At 50.2% G+C, this 17653-nt stretch overlaps 1 protein-coding gene across 3 annotated transcripts in view; it reads left to right on the forward strand.

The window, feature by feature from the left end:
- Positions 1–12447, forward strand: part of PUF60 (poly(U) binding splicing factor 60) — a 36420-nt gene extending 23973 nt beyond the window's left edge. For all 3 annotated transcript variants that reach the window (XM_075919844.1, XM_006128726.4, XM_006128725.4), the window contains 7 exons: positions 4250–4411; positions 4994–5086; positions 6072–6285; positions 7321–7511; positions 8180–8315; positions 9254–9489; positions 12013–12447. In XM_075919844.1, coding sequence (XP_075775959.1) covers positions 4250–4411; positions 4994–5086; positions 6072–6285; positions 7321–7511; positions 8180–8315; positions 9254–9489; positions 12013–12312 — 1332 coding nt within the window. In that variant the 3' untranslated portion in view covers positions 12313–12447. The remainder of the gene's footprint in view (positions 1–4249; positions 4412–4993; positions 5087–6071; positions 6286–7320; positions 7512–8179; positions 8316–9253; positions 9490–12012) is intronic.
- Positions 12448–17653: the final 5206 nt, after the last annotated feature.

Genomic DNA, 17653 nt, shown 5'->3' on the forward strand with positions numbered 1-17653 from the left:
AAGTCTACCGGAAGAACAGGACAGTCTCCACTGACAGAACCCACAAGGCCCATGGGGGAGGGAAGTGCAGCTTGAACCTCCTGTTAGCATTGTGTTGGCCCTAGTCAAAGCTCCCGATCCAGCAGCCCTTTCCAGGGAGTGTTATTGTGCAGGGTTTCACCTTGTCACTTCACCAAAACAGGCAGGTTCCTTGCATAAGTGCATCAACAGTGCAAATGAAAACAGTGGTGCTTTGCACGTTGCTTCCCTCACTTTGGGCTCCACCCTGAAAGGTGCATGTGAACGTGTGCTTAACCCTCACTAACAGCACTGTCAGTACATAAGGACTTGACTGGCCACCTGAGGGTGGGGCGGAGTCCTTACTGTCAGTTTACAGATGGGGAAGGAGAAAGGTCAAGTGCCCAGCCCAGAGCTATGGAGGAGTCACTGGTAGGACCAGGATTCACGTGCAGGCATTCTTGGCACCTGGTCCTGCACTAAGTTCACAAGACTCTTAGCTCACTGCACCGCTGGTGCTGGTACTCTACATGTGCCTGTTACATCGTGCTCTGGTGCAACCCTAGCTTGCTGGCCCAGATAGCTAATATAAAGGAGTGTAAATGGGTTCCTTAGGACAGGACTCCTGCTGCTGGAATCTCCCGCTTGTATAGAAGGATTAGAATGTGGCTTTCCCACTGTGAGGATTGCTGCCTTGGGAAAAGGCTAGTGCTGTCTGTCTTGTCTCTGGGGCAGGTGCCTTTGGAGGAGAAACAAATGCTCCCTTTGGGTACACATCTAACCCTAACCCTTTGGGTACACACCTTTAAAGTCGTGGAAAAGCCCTCTGCCTGGAACACGGGTCTCAGGCTGGCTAGCATAGTTAGGAAACGGTTTAAGTTATAGTAAAATGGGAGGGTAGCAAGAGGGAAGATCTGAGCACGCAGCACAACATCGGAGATGTTGAATAAAATTAATCAAGGAACCAAAGAACGTGAAGAGAAGAAATTATCTAATTGCATGTATACCTGTGCTAGGAGCCTGGGTAACAAACGGGGAATTGGAATTGCTCATTTATGAGCATAAACTTGATCTAGTTGGTATGACTGAAACCTGGTGGGCTGGTTCACCCAACTGGAATGTTAAGATCAATGGTTCTAGCCTATTTTAGAAGGCTCCAAGGAGGGGAGGGGGGCATTTCATGTGAAAATGCATTAGTAGTTTGCCTGTTGCTGATACCTTCAGAAAAGGCAGATGAGAGCACAAGAGGGGTCCTAGTTGGTGTCCGCTACAGACTTACAAAGCCCACGAGTGAATAGGATGACTGCATGCACCCAACTACAATGTGTATGAATAAAAGCAGTCAATCATGGGGCTTCAGTTTGAGTCACGTATATTGGCAGTCTTGTGCTGCCAGTATGGAAACAACTTTGGAATTTCTAAATATTATAGATGACTATTCCCTATCTCAAAACGTACTGCAGCCAACATAGGGAATGCTATGCAAGATCTTGTCCTCATAGAAAGAGGAACTGATTAAATTGACCTAAAAATTGATTGTAGCATTATACAGGTGATTTGGACTTGATCACATTTATAATTGGCAAGCAGAACAGAGTCCAGAATAGTAATAGAGATACGTTGTGCTTTTAATAGGGCCAATAGTACAAAGCTGAAAATAGTTGAGCCAGATTAGCTGGGAGGAAGCATTTAATAAAAAAGAATGTGAATAAGGAGGTTCCCATAACACCACTACCAAGGAAGAAGGCCAGTTTTAGAGGGGAAGTGAAGACAGTGGTAAAACCCCAAAAATAAATCTATAACATCAGAGGTTTCCAGTGGTGGGCTTTCACTCCCTTGGCAGATGGCATTGCAGCGATCCCTAGTGTTCAGAGGATGCCAGTTTGCTCAGCTTAGCACAGCGTGACCTCATATGTTCGGTGCATGTATAGAATGGCATCCTCAGAACAGCATGTCCTTGCACCCACCATATGGATGAGGTCACATGATGTGGAAGATGCTGTTTTGTAGAGCAGTGTGTTCTACAGGTTGGCATCCTCCATGCTGGGAATACTGCATTAATATGGGGTTGTGTCTGCACAGGGTGGGGAACCCCGATGCAACAAGTGGAAGAAAGAGAAATCTGATAGCAATCAATGTTGGCTTCTCAAGGGTGGGAAGATTGAGACACTGGACTGGAGAGAATGTGCCTCTTTTTAACCTGGCTTGCAGGGTTTTGGAGCTACCATAAAATCTCATTTAAAGCCATAAAATACAGAGCCCCAATTGGCAAAACAAAACCTTTGGTTGAGTCTAGGTTCAATGTTAGTCTAATAGCTGAAGCCCAGCACTGTGGTGTGAGAGTCAGGGTTGATGCCCTCCTCCAGCAGTGCTAGGAATCTGTCCCAGCAGAGGCTGAATTTTCAGCTGCAAGCAGCTACTTCCCTGCTCACTCTGAGAGCCTCACATGCCCCTGGCATTTACGATGTGGTGGCTTGTCATACAGTCCCTGCTCTGTTCATAGCTTGATTGCAGAGCCCCCCCCCCCCGGCCACCCTTTTTACCATGTGAGTTGTGGCATCCCTAGACAGGGCACAGAACGCTGAGCTCAAGTGCTCACCCTTATGCCAGAGCTCGTCATTCAGTCAGGCCTTAAAGCATGGCCCTTTTGGGGGGGTTGTCTGTTCACAGAGCTCCCTACTTGGTGTGGAGCACTGTGGGATTGGCATGGGGAGGAAGGCATTGAGACTATTGCTGCCTTTGGCCTCCTGAAAAGGCCCTCACCACTTGGCTTTCATTCCAGCTGTTCCAGGCAGAATAAGAATGTAGCCGTGTGCAAGTCTCCAGTGTGCTAGAATGCAGTGCTGCTGATTATAGGGAACTGCCTCTGCAAGGCTCTCCTTTCTGCCCTGGTCCCTATGCATGCTGATAAGATCAGATTGGGCCAGTGTGGCCGAGCACGCAGCACTTTCCTAGGTGAAACTCTTAGAACTGCCATGTGGCTTGGAGAAAGCGTGCTCTGGGGATACCAACTGGGGAGCGACCAGGTTCCCCTTGCAAACACATTTTCCAACAGATGCAGGAGAACAGCCCAGAGGCGGAGTCTCTGGGCTGTACCAATATAGCTGCCAGTACCAATGGGAGATGCTAACTTTGAGCACCCCAGACTAAGGATGTTAAGTATTGGGTATTTCACTAATCAAACAGTGGATGCATTTTTGCATTGACTGTTTGATTAGTCGACAGGGCAGTGCTGCCCCTTTGAAATGCCGCCACAGTGTTTCAAAGGGGGGCAGCGCCGCACAGCTGATCCCAGGCTTAGCACCGCATGGAACCTGGGGTCAGCTGGGGACTCCAGCGGACCCTGGGCTCTGTGCAGCGCTGCCCCTTTTGTTTCAAAGGAGCAGCACCACACTGAGCTAGGGATCAGCTGTGTGGCGCTGTCCCTTGAAACGCTGCCGCGGCATTTCACAGGCACAGCACCGCGTGGAGTCCAGGCTCCTTGTGGTGCTGCCACTTTGAAGTAACCCCCACTTCCCCCCACCCCTCCGCTGCCTCCATCTGATAGAGGCAGCAAGGGGTGAGGGAAGCAACTAGTCGACTATCCTGTCGACTAGTCCTTAACATCCCTACCCCAGACTTTACCAAGAGAAGAGTTTTGTTTACTCATTGGATTTTGCTTGTGGAGCTATGTAGTGCAGGTGGTGCCCAGTGTCGGTCCCTTGAAAGCTAAGGGGGGAGAGGGGAGAAGGTGTTACCCAGTGCCAAACCCAGGGAGTGGAGGGTGGTGGTGCTCAGTGCTAGCTCCCTTGATGCCTGGGGTGGAAGAACATGAGAGCATGTGGTGCCCAGGATCTCTTGCTGTGCCAGGCAGGACAGGAGGGATGGCTGTTAGTGCCTGATGTTGGATCCCTTGCTGTCTGGAGGGGGAAGCTGTTTTAGAATGACGGTATTCCCCCTGCTGCAGGCATTGCCTGAGATGTGATCTTGTCAGGGTGGGTTGGAATTAGGGCTGCTGAGGTGGCAGAGCATATCAGAGACTTGACTGTGCCCCGGGAGTGAGCCTTACTGCCCATTCACTCCCCAACAGTCCATGCACTGAGCAGGAAAAGATTTCTGTACCACTAAGAGTGTGCCAGGCTGTGCTGAAGGCAACGAGGAGCTGCTTGCTGTTGGGTCACAGCTCCTGGGGAGGGAGGGACGGGGGAGAGAGCTGTCCTGGTATCTGTGATTACCCCCTATGCTAACCAGCCAGTTCTTCTTTCCAAAACAGATGGCAGCTCAGAGGCAACGGGCCCTGGCCATCATGTGTCGTGTCTATGTGGGCTCCATATACTACGAACTGGGAGAAGACACCATCCGCCAGGCCTTTGCTCCATTTGGACCTATCAAAAGTATTGACATGTCCTGGGATTCTGTTACAATGAAACACAAGGTTGGTTCACAGCCCCTAGCCGTGGTTTCTGTTATTCTGAAGTCCCCCCTGCATGCACCCAGGGAAGGAGGAACCTTCACACTGTTAGTCTGCAGTTTAGAGCCAGCAATGGTTCCTATTACATTCTGCTGCAGGTTATGGGTGCACATCTGGAGCTGGAGTTTTGGGGATTGAATGTAATGGCCTCCTGCCCTGCCCTGGTTTTTAGTGTCACCAGAAACCATAGTAATGACTGACCGCAGCATGTGGTGCCACTGTAGGGATGTTGGCCACGGAGCCTGGGAAATGCTGAGCAGTTAGCTGGCCTTGTATGTGTGCACTAGCCTTTTGCCCTTGCTAAAAAGCCTGTTCTATGTATGAACAGCTCAGGAAGCAAGTGGCTGCAAATCTGTTCAGGGCTTTCATGCTCTCTGTTTTAGCATGCTGCAGGGAAAGGCTTTGGGGGTGGGACTCCCTGGCTGACCAGGTGGGCCCTGGCACAGTGTGAGGGACAGGCTGCATTAGTTGGCAGAATGAGAGCACTAGGGGTGCAACAAGAAGAGACTGGTACAATTTAATAGGGGTTCCCCTCTGTCTTCCTAGGGCTTTGCTTTCGTGGAATATGAGGTGCCTGAAGCTGCGCAGTTGGCCTTGGAGCAGATGAACTCTGTCATGCTGGGCGGGAGAAACATAAAGGTGAGTGACGGCAGGCCGCGTGATGCGGGAGTGCTGCTGTTTGCGTTACAGGGATGGGGCTCTTCAGATGGCCAGGGGATTCCAGCTGCATCTGAGGGCTTACTGCTGTCAGAAAAGCTGGGTTCCTAGGAGATCTGTTCTTTTCAGTGTGCCCCCTGTCTCCACTCACTGATAACTGGCTGGCTCTTGGCACTTGCCTCTGGAGAGGGCCCATTCATTGTTAAAATACACTAGAAGGAGGGGGAAGGGTGTTGTACTCTGCACAGAATGGGAGCATTTTGTGGGTAAGATGTGGAGGTTAGCAGCCAGGTCCTGAGCAGAGAACAGACAAGTGACTGCCGACCCTGCTTGTGCCTGTTGGACTCCACCCAAAGAAGGCTCTGGGGTAACCTAAAAGGGTCAAGTACAATCTGAAAGAAACAAGGAACTTGAGCTTCATATTCCCAGCCGTGAAGCAAGAGGTTCTCTGACAGGCTGAGACACTTCGGTGGCGTTCCTTTTTCGCTGCCTCTGGAAGTCCAGGGTCTTTACATCTCTCACCAGAATCCTTTCCTCTTGCCTCGCTTTTCAGGCTGTTTCAGTGCCTGCTTGATTATGCGTTTGGGGTAGCTCCAGAGAATAGTGTGGAGGCTTTTTGCCCTGCCTGCATCATTGTTCTCGTCTCTTAGAAGCTGGTCGCTAGTTGGGGAGGGAAGGTGCAAGTATGAAGTGCGCTTGCTCAGTAGCGTAGCTAGTGTCTCAGAGAACGTCCTGTGTCTTGGTAACCCTGAGATCTCGTGGGAGCCTTGTGGAGTTGCTGGAGACTGCAGCCCAGATATGACAATTAGTTGTGGCTCTGGTGCTAGTTGCCATGCCATGGAAAATATTCTGTGGTTTTCACTAGGTTCAATGGCTCCCAACATTTGCAGTCCTGGTGTTGAAAGTGAGTCACAGTGCTGGCTCTTGGAGTGCTCAGAGGTGTTTACATTTGCTTTGCTCTCCACAGGTTGGTAGGCCTAGTAATATTGGCCAGGCACAGCCAATCATAGACCAACTAGCAGAGGAGGCACGAGCTTTCAACCGCATCTACGTGGCATCTGTTCACCAGGACCTGTCAGATGATGACATTAAGAGTGTGTTTGAGGCCTTTGGGAAGATTAAGTCCTGCACACTAGCCAGGGACCCCACAACAGGGAAGCACAAAGGCTATGGCTTCATTGGTAAATTGACAGCTGTGATACTTGTCATGGGATGGGGTGGGGGTATCATTGGGATGGGTTTTGTCTGCTTCCTCCAGTGGCAGTGAACTTCTGCTTTCAGCAAGTGGCGGACTGAGTAGCCCATGGCCAGACATCAGAGTGCTGCCTGGCTTTCAGTTGGACACTGGAATCTGACAGGTAGAACCTCCCAAATCCGGGACTCTCTGGTCTGGCTATGTCCGTGGTCCGGCAATCCCCGGAGGTAGAAGTGGGAGCCAGCCGGAGAACAAGGAGAACCCCTGGCATCAGGTGGGCCAGGCAGCCAACGAGGAGCCCCTACCCTCTCTGGGGAACTCCCTGCAGCAACAGAGCCTGGTGGCGCCCGGCCAAGAAACCGCCGGCAGGAGCAGGACTGACTCTGGTGGTGGCCAGGGAACCCCAGAAACTCCTAACAGCATCTGGCATGGGAGCCCTGGCCAGAGAACCCTCGGCAGCAGCGGGGGAGTCTTGGTCAGGGATCCCCGGGGAATCCCCAGTGGCAGTGGGGCTGGTGGCCAGGTGGTCCTGGAACAGAACCCCGGGAAGCCTGGTGGCAGTGGGGCCAGCAGCACCTAGGCGGTCCTGTCCAGAGCCTGGGGACCTCTGGTGACAGTGACCAGCAGCTGAGTGGGAGCCCCAGCCTTGGGGGCCCAGGAGTGGGACAGCAAGCAGAGGAGCATTAACATCCCCTGTCCAGCAAAGTCCGTCGTTCGCGACCGCTCTGGTCCCGAGGCTGCCAGACCTGGGGTGTGATGAGAACCGTCTCCCTTTCTGCTGCATGTTTGAGAAGCTCCTGGGTAATCGGAGGGGCTTGGAGCATGATCTGAGAAGTGAGGGAGTGGTTGGCAAGGGCAGTGATGGCTGGCACTCTCCACCATCATGTTCCTAGAAGCCAGACTGAAGCTGTTCAGGGAAAGACATCTGAGATTAGCAGGCAGCGTGTGGGGCACTGACGGCGAGAGCCCGAAAGTCCCATCTTTAAGGAGCACGCAGTTAGGAGTCAAATTACCATTTCAGAGTATGAGAAGGCACAGTCATCGCAAGATGCTGTCTCATCAATGAACCTCTTTGACTTGGGTGGCCAATATCTCCGGGTTGGCAAAGCTGTCACTCCCCCAATGCCTCTCCTAACACCTGCAACACCAGGAGGATTACCCCCTGCAGCAGCTGTGGCTGCAGCAGCTGCCACAGCAAAGATAACAGCTCAGGTAAGAAACAGAACAGCAGGACTTGCAATGAGGTGGGTGAGTGTGTGCACTGTTGTAGAGCCCAGCGATCCAGGTTCAGCTAGTGCCCTGTAGGAGCATCTGGCTAAGTGACCTTTGTTGCGCCTACAGGCTAGTTCTCCCGGCCTCTTGTGGAGACTGACCTAAGGGTAGTGGGGTGTGCAGCCCCGGTTCAGTCTTGGGTCTGTAGGAACTGGCCTTGCTCGCGTCACGAGGCTGATTGGTTTCAATGCAGTTTGATTGTTCTGAAGCAGTTGCTTGCAGTGTTGTCTCAGTAGGGCCATGCTGGAAGAAAGAGAGGTGCTGAGGAAGTGGGGAAGCTTTTTGCTTTGGAATTGACTCCATCTGCCTGAACTGTCCTGAAGACTCTGGGTTGGGGAGCCCTTGGCATATCTGTCCCTCAGGGCTCGCTAGATGAGCTGCTTGGCTTTGGGTGATAAGTATGGGCAAGTGCCTGCCCTTCTGGGGGTTGGTATATGGTGGCTGTGGTGTCTGATCAAGTTGAGCTGCATACATTGCTCTGCTCTGTCCAGTGGCTGAGCTGGGCCTGGTAGTTTGTAGAGCAGTTTGCTGGCCCCTGCGGCCCGGCTCTTTGGTAAGTCTCTCTGAATGCCCTGAGCAGAACTAACACTCTGACTTTTCTCTTGTAGGAAGCAGTGGCAGGAGCTGCAGTCCTTGGCACGCTAGCAACACCTGGGCTGGTGTCACCAGCACTGACCCTGGCCCAGCCTCTGGGGGCATTACCGCAGGCCGTAATGGCAGCGCAGGCACCTGGAGTCATTACGGGTATGGCTGCTCTTCGTTCTCTCATTTCCACTGCTATTCCAAGACCGCACTAGTCCCCACAGCTGTAGTGGCTTCTGGGGAAGTGGGGTCAGGAGCCAACTCCTTTTTCTCAAGTATCAGACCCTCATGGCTCCTGTAGAGGGCAGCGAGAGCTCAGTGGACGAGAAGATCCGTGAGATGTAGCTGGGCACCGTGGCTGGTCCTGCAGCCATGAGGATTGATGCAAGGGACAAGGTTGCAGTTCCCTTGCATCCTCTTTGATCAGGAGAATAACTTTGTTCTTTTGTGAGTCTTGTACTCGGGGAAATGAACCCATCTCTGAAGGAGGGGTGAGAGCAGACTTGTGGGCGTGTGTTGGGCAGGCAGCCCACCAGTGCCCTAAAAGGGCTTAAGTATCAGAGGGACAGCCGTGTTAGTCTGGCTCTGCAAAAGCGACAAGGAGTCCTGTGGCACCTTATAGACTCACAGATGTTTTGGAGCATAAGCTTATGCTCCAGTCCATCTGTTAGTCTGTAAGGTGCCACAGGACTCCTTGTCGCTTATAAAAGGGCCTGCAACTGAATTGTACTTTTGGGTTGCAGAGTTCTGATTTCTCCTTGCACTGCTTTATGTGGTGAGTGCGGCAAGGGCCCGGAGCCAGCAGGGACATAGTGCCCTGAGCAAAAGCATCACAGTGGTCGCTTTACCTCACACAAACCAGATGCAGCCCCGTCTCGCTGTCTGCCCATCCCCTCGGGGGTGCATTGTGACTGGCAGGAGAGTCTTTCTTCTCGCCTGTTTGCCCTGGTGGTCAGGCTCTCTGTGGCAGTTACTAAAACCCTTCCTCCTAATTCCATGAGGCCGGGTGTTCCTGGCTGGCTTTCTTCCTGGTGCGGCAGCGTGCCAGTCCTAGCGGTAAGCTCTTTTTACCTCTCTTGAATCTGTGTATTCACTTGCAGGTGTGACCCCCGCTCGACCGCCTATCCCAGTCACTATTCCCCAGGTGGGGGTAGTGAATCCTATCCTGGCAAGCCCCCCCACATTGGGTCTGTTGGAGGCCAAGAAGGAGAAGGAGGAAGAGGAGATCTTCCAAGAATCAGAGAGGCCTGAAATGCTCAGTGAGCAGGAGCACATGAGCATATCGGGCAGCAGTGCCCGTCACATGGTGATGCAGAAACTGCTTCGCAAGCAGGAGGTGAGCGTGCTCCTGAGTGACTGGATTCCCAGGGACCCAGTGCAGCCTACAGGTCACAAGGCTGGCTTGGATCTGTCTTAGTTCTGTCCAGCTTAGCAATACTGTGTATGGTGCAAAGTCACAAAGGGGGTGTTCCCTAGATGTCTTACTGAGTTATGCTTCGTGCAGTTGCCGGTATCGTAACCAGTCATCACTTGCTTTGGGTGAAGGATCTGGCTTTTCCCCCTCTGCCGTGAAAGGAGGAGCTCTGTAGCGAGGTGCTTTGCACAGACACATGCCACTGCTGTGCCCTGTTCCCCAGCAATTAGACCAAAGATGCTGATGAACTATTAGGACACTATAGTCACTGATGTCCTGGCCCCCAAATTTCTCCCTGGTCTGTAATTCCCACATGCCACCATGGTTTGTCATTAGCCAGTGGCTGCTGAATTAGGAGGAACTAAAACGCAGAGCTGTAGTGTTAGGCAATCTCTGATTGAATGCTTGTCCACCACATTGTTCTTGCTGGCTGTTTTCCTGCAGCCAGCACTGTGCTAAGTGTCTTAGTGCAGTTACCGAGGGCTCACAAGCTGCGTTTCCTCTATCGTGCATGGCTGTGCACAAAAAATCCTAACTCCCCCACCACCTTCGCTGAGCCGCGCAGAAGCACTCACCTTCCTGCTGGACATGGAAGATGAGTGGTGTGGCTACTCCCATGGCTGGGGCCGCGTTGTGGGGCAGCTGCTCCAGCTGCTGCCAGGGCCGGGGGACAGACTGGTGGGGCAGCATAAACCTCCCTTCTTGAGAGAGAACTTTTGAAAATTGAAACTTGATCCCCTCTCTTCTCTTTTATTTCAATTTTGATCCTCTTTTACATCATTGGTGAATACTTCTCTGGACTTTGGGGGTATTATGGGGTCGTTTTTCTTCCTCTTGTCCTTGCAAGATTGTAATAGACAATGCGGAGGATTCCTCCTCTGGTGACTTTCTATTCCCTTTAGGTGTGTGTTCCATTCTAATGGGTCTGTCTCATTGAAGTGCTATCCTATCCCTGCTACTAAACTCTGAGATCCCACATTTTAAAATGTCTGACAAGTTTTCAATGGCTTGTGTGTGTTTGTTTTATTGAGATTTAGTTTTGAAATCACTAATATTTTACGGCCTGTTTTTTGTTCCTGCATGAGGGCTGTATGGTGATCCTTTTATACCTCTGTGCCATTTTCCTGCTTTGCAGGTACCAGTGTAAGGTGGGGGAAGGTAGCGTGTGCTTGTCTTCCCACGAATGGGCAGCGTGTGGGCAAATCCTTAACTCTACCGTCATCTCCAGGGCACAACGATTTAGATATTGGCATAGAAAGTACGCTTATTAAGGTTGCAGATGATACCAAGCTGGGAGGGGCAGGCGCGCACGCAGGACTTCCCTGAGCGGGGGAGGGGGGGGGTCAGCCCCGGGATAGGCACACACATGCGGGTGTTCCCTGCGCGGGGGTGGGGGGTCGGGCCTGGGGCAGGCACGTGCTGGTTTCCCTCGGGGGGGGGGGGAATCCTGGGAGGAGGCAGATGTATGGGACCCCACTCCCCAGCTACAGAACTCTGTCCCTATTTCCGTCCCCACTCTCCGAACTCTGTCCCCACTGCAGTATACTATATCCACTGGATCCCCCTTTTCCACATGTTTGTTGACCCCCTCAAAGAATTCTTATCAGATTAGTAAAGCAGGATTTCCCTTTACAGAAACCGTGTTGACTTCCCCCAACAAATTATATTCATCCACGTGTCAGACAATTTTATTCTTTACTATAGTTTCAACTAATTTGCCTGGTACTGATGTTGCATTGGCTGCATTAGGGAGAGGCTGTGAGAAGGTGTGAATTGCAGAGATCAGAGTGCTGGTTTCATATGCATGCAAAGCAGTTTTTAAATCTGCTGCTGGTCTGAGCCAGAGATGTGGGATGAATGGAGAGGAACAGGCTTCCAGGAGGGGTCATGTGGAAGGCCACTATGGCTGTTGGAGTCCTGTTGCAGAAAGGAGGGATATGACAGGGATAAAGGCTTGGGAGAACTCTGGAGAGTGAATCAAATGACAGTTTACAGTGCGGGTATCCCCGGAAATGGACTTGTTGGCAAGAGGCCTACAGTTGCTAGGCTTGTCAGGCCAACTACTTACACCAGCCAGTAAGTTCCATGAAGAATGATTTCCACTCAAATGTGTCCTGTTGTTGAAGGTAGGATGAGGGAAATCAATTGGATAATTCCATCTCTAAGGTTTGAACAGAGTCTGAAAAACAGCATATTTTCAGGGTACCAAACAAGTAGCAAACAGTGATTCCTGGTTACGCTTGTGGCCTAAGCAGTTGTGTTGCTGATTCCTGTGCTGTACTGAATATGGGCAGTGTGTGTTCCTGGTGGCCTTACAAACTGGGTCCAGACACCCTGGAATGTTCACTTTTGTTGCTCAGACCTGGCACTGCAATGGCTGCTGTGGTGTGTACCTCCCTGGGACCTCCTCAGTCACCTCTCTCTCTTTTCTTCCTCTTCCTGCAGTCGACTGTGATGGTGCTACGCAACATGGTGGATCCAAAGGACATTGATGATGATCTGGAGGGAGAAGTGACAGAAGAGTGTGGGAAGTTTGGGGCAGTGAACAGGGTCATCATCTACCAGGAGAAGCAGGGCGAAGAGGAGGACGCTGAGATCATTGTCAAGATCTTTGTTGAATTCTCTATGGCCTCGGAGACTCACAAAGCCATTCAGGCCCTGAACGGGCGCTGGTTTGCTGGCCGGAAGGTGATGGCAGAGGTGTATGACCAGGAGAGATTTGATAATGGTGACCTGTCAGCATGAACTCTGCCCGAGAGAGACTTCTACCCTGACTTCTCCGGCCCATCTGGTTTTTTAGCCGTGTGTAAGGAACGCTCCTGGGTGGGCGCAGCTCTCTACTGTGATGTACATGTAGTTTGGATAAAAGTGCGAAGAAAAGCTAGTGTGCATGAGTGTGTGTGAAACAGGCCTGCACCACCTTGCTTTGATCTGGAATGGATGCAGCTGCCTCAGCCAACAGCTTGTCAAGCCTCTGAGAGCAAGGGCCAGAGGTGAGAGGTCAGAATCCCTTTCTGGGGCAGTAGCTGCTGTTTTCGTTAGAGATGGGCAACTGCTTGTTGGAATGGAGCAGGCACCATCTTCAGTGTGTGCACAGTACCCGCATGGAGCCCTTGGGCCCTGTTCTGACACTACCAGTATGGGATAGTGGCTTGGGTAGTGCTAGGTGGGACCTCCTTCCAGAGCAGGCTCCAAGCGCCTGATAAAGTGCCACTACAGCAGCTGCTTGCAGTCTGCCAATGCTCAGGCCCTTGCATGTGCACAGACGCGCTCTCTGGCTGCAGCTCTCCCTATGAAAAGTGAGCTGGGGGGCAGGGCAGCTGAGTTCAGGTTAATGGAAATACCAAACTTGTGAAGCCAGGCCAGAGACCAGAAACAAGTCTGCTGTGTTTCAGACGTACAGTCTGGATCCTTGTGACCTGGTGTGGTTCAGAGCAAGTTGGTTTGCAGGCTGCTCTCCTACTAGGGCGACAGAGCTCGTCCAGCGACATTGTGACAAGGGCACCTTATGCACACTGCTCCCGAAGGTAAGGGGTATGAGAAGCAGTACATCTCGGATGCTTCACAGACTGGCTCCATGTTCTGAGTGGTAGTGTTGTATGAAGGCCTTGTACATGCAGCCCCCAATGCACATGTGGTAAATTAGACTAGAAATCTGTTTCTCCTCTGCTCTCGGCCGGGTTCTTTTCACGGGCTCTGTAATGAGGCATCTCCCCCTAAAGTGAAAGGACACCACTTAGGAGCTGCCTGGACAGAGAGCAGAAATTTAAAAGCCAGTGCATGCATGTCTTCTAGAGTTGGCTTTGGTCTAAGTAGTTGTGTGAGGCAGGGAGTTAATCTCACGCTTCTACTGATTTAAGGGTCATCGATTCAGAGGTCAGATGGTCCTATCTGGCTGACTTGCAGAACATGAGCCGTAGCGCCTGAGGTAAACTAGAAAGATAATGGAGGATAACAGATTTAACTGAAAGAAATGAGCAAACTTTTCACATCCTAGGGGAGTTTTTCCAGTACTTAATTACTCCGACTGTTCAACATTGGCACCTCGTTTCCTGTTTGAATTTGTATTGCTTCTGCAACCAACCATTAGAGCTTGTTCTTCCTCTGCTGGATTCAGGAACCCGAGAGAGTATTTCAGAGGGTTCTCTTTTAGGGCATCTTGGAACTATCAGGAGACAAGCAGGGGGTAAAGCAGGTCTGACTTACGAATGGCTGTCTAATACCAATCAACATGACTCATGGAAAACAGGTCTTCAGATCAACCAAATAATGGTTTTATAAGATTACAAGTTTGAATGACAGACATCTGTATAGTTTTTGACTTAATTTTTAATCAGAACTATCACTGTTCTAAATCAGTGCAGCACATGATGGATAGTAACATATTAAATGGACCAAAAATTGGCTAACTGATGAATCTGAAAATGTCACTGTAAATGAGGGTGTTTCTAGTGATGCCCTTGAGGGATCTGCTTTGGCCCAGTGCTGTTTAATACGTGTCTCAGTGATGCTAGTAATGTTTAGAGAGGACACACAAATTAGTGGAGTGGTAAGTCAGCAGGCCTAAAAGCCCTGAAAGAGTTGGCTGAGGAGATTGCTGACATGCTAGGCCAATTTTAAATAAATCTTGGAACACTGGGGATAGCCCAAAAGATGGGAAGAAAGTGAATGTTGTGTTCGTGGCACAGGAGGAGGATTTTTTTTAAGTCAGTCATGCCCCATAATACTTTGCTGCTTGAATTTTTCTCCTGCTCCCGCTGTTATGGCAGCCATGTCCTGCTTCAGGGCTCGTCTCTGAGGGCAGCACAGCTGTCAGCAGCAGTGCAGGCGTCCGGTAGCAATGAGGGTCCTCCCTGCCTGGGGATGGCTGGGCATAGGAGCTTCCCGTCCTCTTTGCATGACAATTCAGGGGCTTTTCAGTTATTTGCATGGAGGATTAAAGGTTTCGAATCCCTTTCCATGGAGAAGGGGAGAGGCAGGTGCTGCTCACCCTCTGGAAAAGTGCATGAGGACTCTGATCCCTCCACATGGGCAAACTGGGCGTGCTGTTGGGGAGACATCTACTGAGAGCAGAATGTCCAGCCCTTCCGTGGGACTAGCATTCTGCAGGACCTGCTGCTGTCGTAGTGGGAGTGAGATAAATATTTAAGAAACAATGGAGGAGCAGGTGGGAGTGGGTACTGCAGGGCAGGATTAAAAAAAAAAAAAAAAAGTCCTCCTCTCTTGGCACAAATCCAAATCCCCTGGCCAGCAGTTGCTGCTGTCCAGCTGCACAGCTCTGACTCTGTTCTGCTGGTGGTGCCACTTTTAGAAGGTGAGTGGTTGGAGAATGGTGACTGTTGGCCAGGGCCTGTGGCAGCTGCTCTGTCATGACAGGGTTTTCCTAACATACCCCCCCTGTTGAGGGTTTGTCTGCCGGTAGGGGTATGCAAAAGCAGTTTGAAAACACTGCATTAAAATCTCACTCATCTCTAAAAGTAGTTGTCAGTGCGGAATCATGGAGCCAGATGTGTGTTCAGCGATTTCTGGAAGTAGACATAAAATGGTCCAATGACATAAAGCTTGGGGGACTGGTAAGTCATGCAGAGGACTGGTCACTGAGAGTGTAATCTGGATTGCTTGGTCTGCTGGGTGCAAGCAAACGATACGCAATTTAATGTGTCCAACTAAACATACCCCTCTAGGAGCAAAGAATGCAGGCCATAATTATAGGCTGACACACACTATCCTGGGAAGCAAGGACTCTGCGGGGATGGGGGAGAATCAGCTGAACACAAGCTCCCAGTGTGAAGCTGTGGCCAAAAGAACTAATGTGATTCTTGAATCCATAAAGGGAATCAGTGAGACAAAGGGGATTAGATTAGGGTTAGTACATTACTCCTTGTAAGGAGCCATGTTGACCTTTGGTTTTTAATGTTTAGGAGTGTCCCAGGTTTTTTTGGTGGCTGTGTGCAGGTTACTGATTGTGTTTGTACTGGCTGAGGTGCAGCAAGTGTTGAGAGAGGCTGTCGGACCTGTGGGTTACGAAAGGTGTGTTGTGGAGGGGTTTGGATCATCACGACAGCAGACACACAGATTCTGCATGTGATGTTCCAGCAGCATCTGGTGCCACTTGGAATTGGTATGCCCTACTCTATGGGGAGTTTGCAAATACCTCTACTGTCACGCTGATCAAAAACCACTACACGCCTTCCGGCATCCATGGATCCTGCACATTCTTAACACAATGCACGGCATACTTCATCTAGTGCATCAGATGCTCCCATGGCTACTGTCTGGCTAAAACCAGACAGTCGCTGCAGTCTGAAATGAACTCACCAAAAAGAGACAAATACCCCATTTCGCAAAGCCCTCACTCCATGTACTGACCTACAAGGCCTCATCCTCAAAAGTAACCCATGCAGCACTTCCAAAGATGAGAACTTAAGTTCATAATTTTGATAGCCACTCAAAATCACGTGCTCAGAGACGCTGGTTTTATGGCTCATGACAACAATTGGCAATCTACCAACCCTCCTTTGTCCAGTGACTGCAGACCTGTTAATTGCCCACTTCATTTTAAGTGGTTTCTTGCAACATGTGCTTCTGTGTAAAGATCTGTCCCACCCTATATGTAACTGCAACTCTCTGGTTACTTGTTCCGCCTGGGAAGAGGCTTCTTTGTAGCTTGAAAGCTTGTCACATCTATCACCAAAAAGCTATTCACTTACTAATCTTTGATAGTCAAGGACACTAGGAAACAGGAGCAGAGAGGTTATTTAACCTCTGTACTTGGAATTGGTGTAACTGCTGCTGGGACCCTGTTCTGGGGTCCATCGTTCAAGAAGGGTGCTGATTAATTAGAGGGTTAATAGATGAGCTAAAAGAATTTTGTTTATAAAAGAAGCCTTGTGGTGGTTGGCTCCAGCAGGTCAATCTACCTAGTTTAACAAGGAAACAGTTCAGGGTTGAATTGAACACAATCTGTAAGTACCTACACAGAGAACAAATACTGGCTAATGGGCTCTTCATCTAGCAAACAAAGCTATCATGAGGGTCAACGGATGGAAGCTGAGGCCAAACAAATTAATTTTAGAAATAAGGTCTAATACTGAATTATTAGTAATGGATTCTCCACCAGTGATTATTTCTAAATCAAGTTTGGCTGTTTCTCCAGGAGTGATGTTCTGGCCTTATGTGTCAGGTGAGACAGAGTGCTCCCTTCTGATTGGCAATCTGAGACAGACTTGTCAAGTGAGAAATAACGATGCAGGCAGAGCAGTCATACAGAACAGACTCGATCATGGGGTAAGCTGATCGCATTCGAACAAAATGTGGTATACAACTGAAACCAAAGTTGCCCATCTTGGAACAAAATGCTGGCCATATCTACAGAGTGAGTATCCTGAAAGGCAGTAACAGAAAAGCATGTGGCCAGAGTAAGCAACTGAACGTGAGCTCCCACGCTAAAAGGTCTAACGCAACCCTGGGAAGTACACCCAGAAATAGAACGTAAGAGTGAGGAAGAGCCACAGAAGTAATTTGAGAGCTGAAGAAAACGCTGTACAGTGAGAGGCTTAAAGAGATATTTAACTTGCCACAAAGATGAGTGAGGTTGCTTGATTCTGGTAACTAAGTAACCTTCAATCAAAGACAATAGTGGGTAATAAGGGGCATTTTAACCTCGTGGAAATAGGTGTGACAGGGATCGACAGTGCGTAATTGTTCCCATGGTTAAACTCCCACAGGAAGTGATGGATTCTTGACATCTTGTCTTCAGATCAAGACCAGGTTCCCTCTGGAAGGGATGCTCACTCAGAAGTGATTGGGCTCAGCAGAGGAGTAATTATATGAATGATGCAGGATATCGGACCAGATGATCTCCCCACCCCTCTTCAATTCATGAGTAAAACTATGGATCTCTTAATGTCTGGGACAGGTTGGACTGAGTGACCTGAGCCACGCAGCAGACTGGGCTCACTGTAACAATGTTTGCTTTAATACACCAAATGGAAGATCGTCCATCTAGTAATCAGGAATGTGTCTCATGCTTACAAGCCGGGGGACTGGTCTGGGAAGTACAGGCTGTTTCAGAAGTGGGGTTAGA

This window comes from Pelodiscus sinensis, chromosome 2 (assembly GCF_049634645.1).
Source record: "Pelodiscus sinensis isolate JC-2024 chromosome 2, ASM4963464v1, whole genome shotgun sequence".
Classification (NCBI taxonomy): Eukaryota; Metazoa; Chordata; order Testudines; family Trionychidae; genus Pelodiscus; species Pelodiscus sinensis.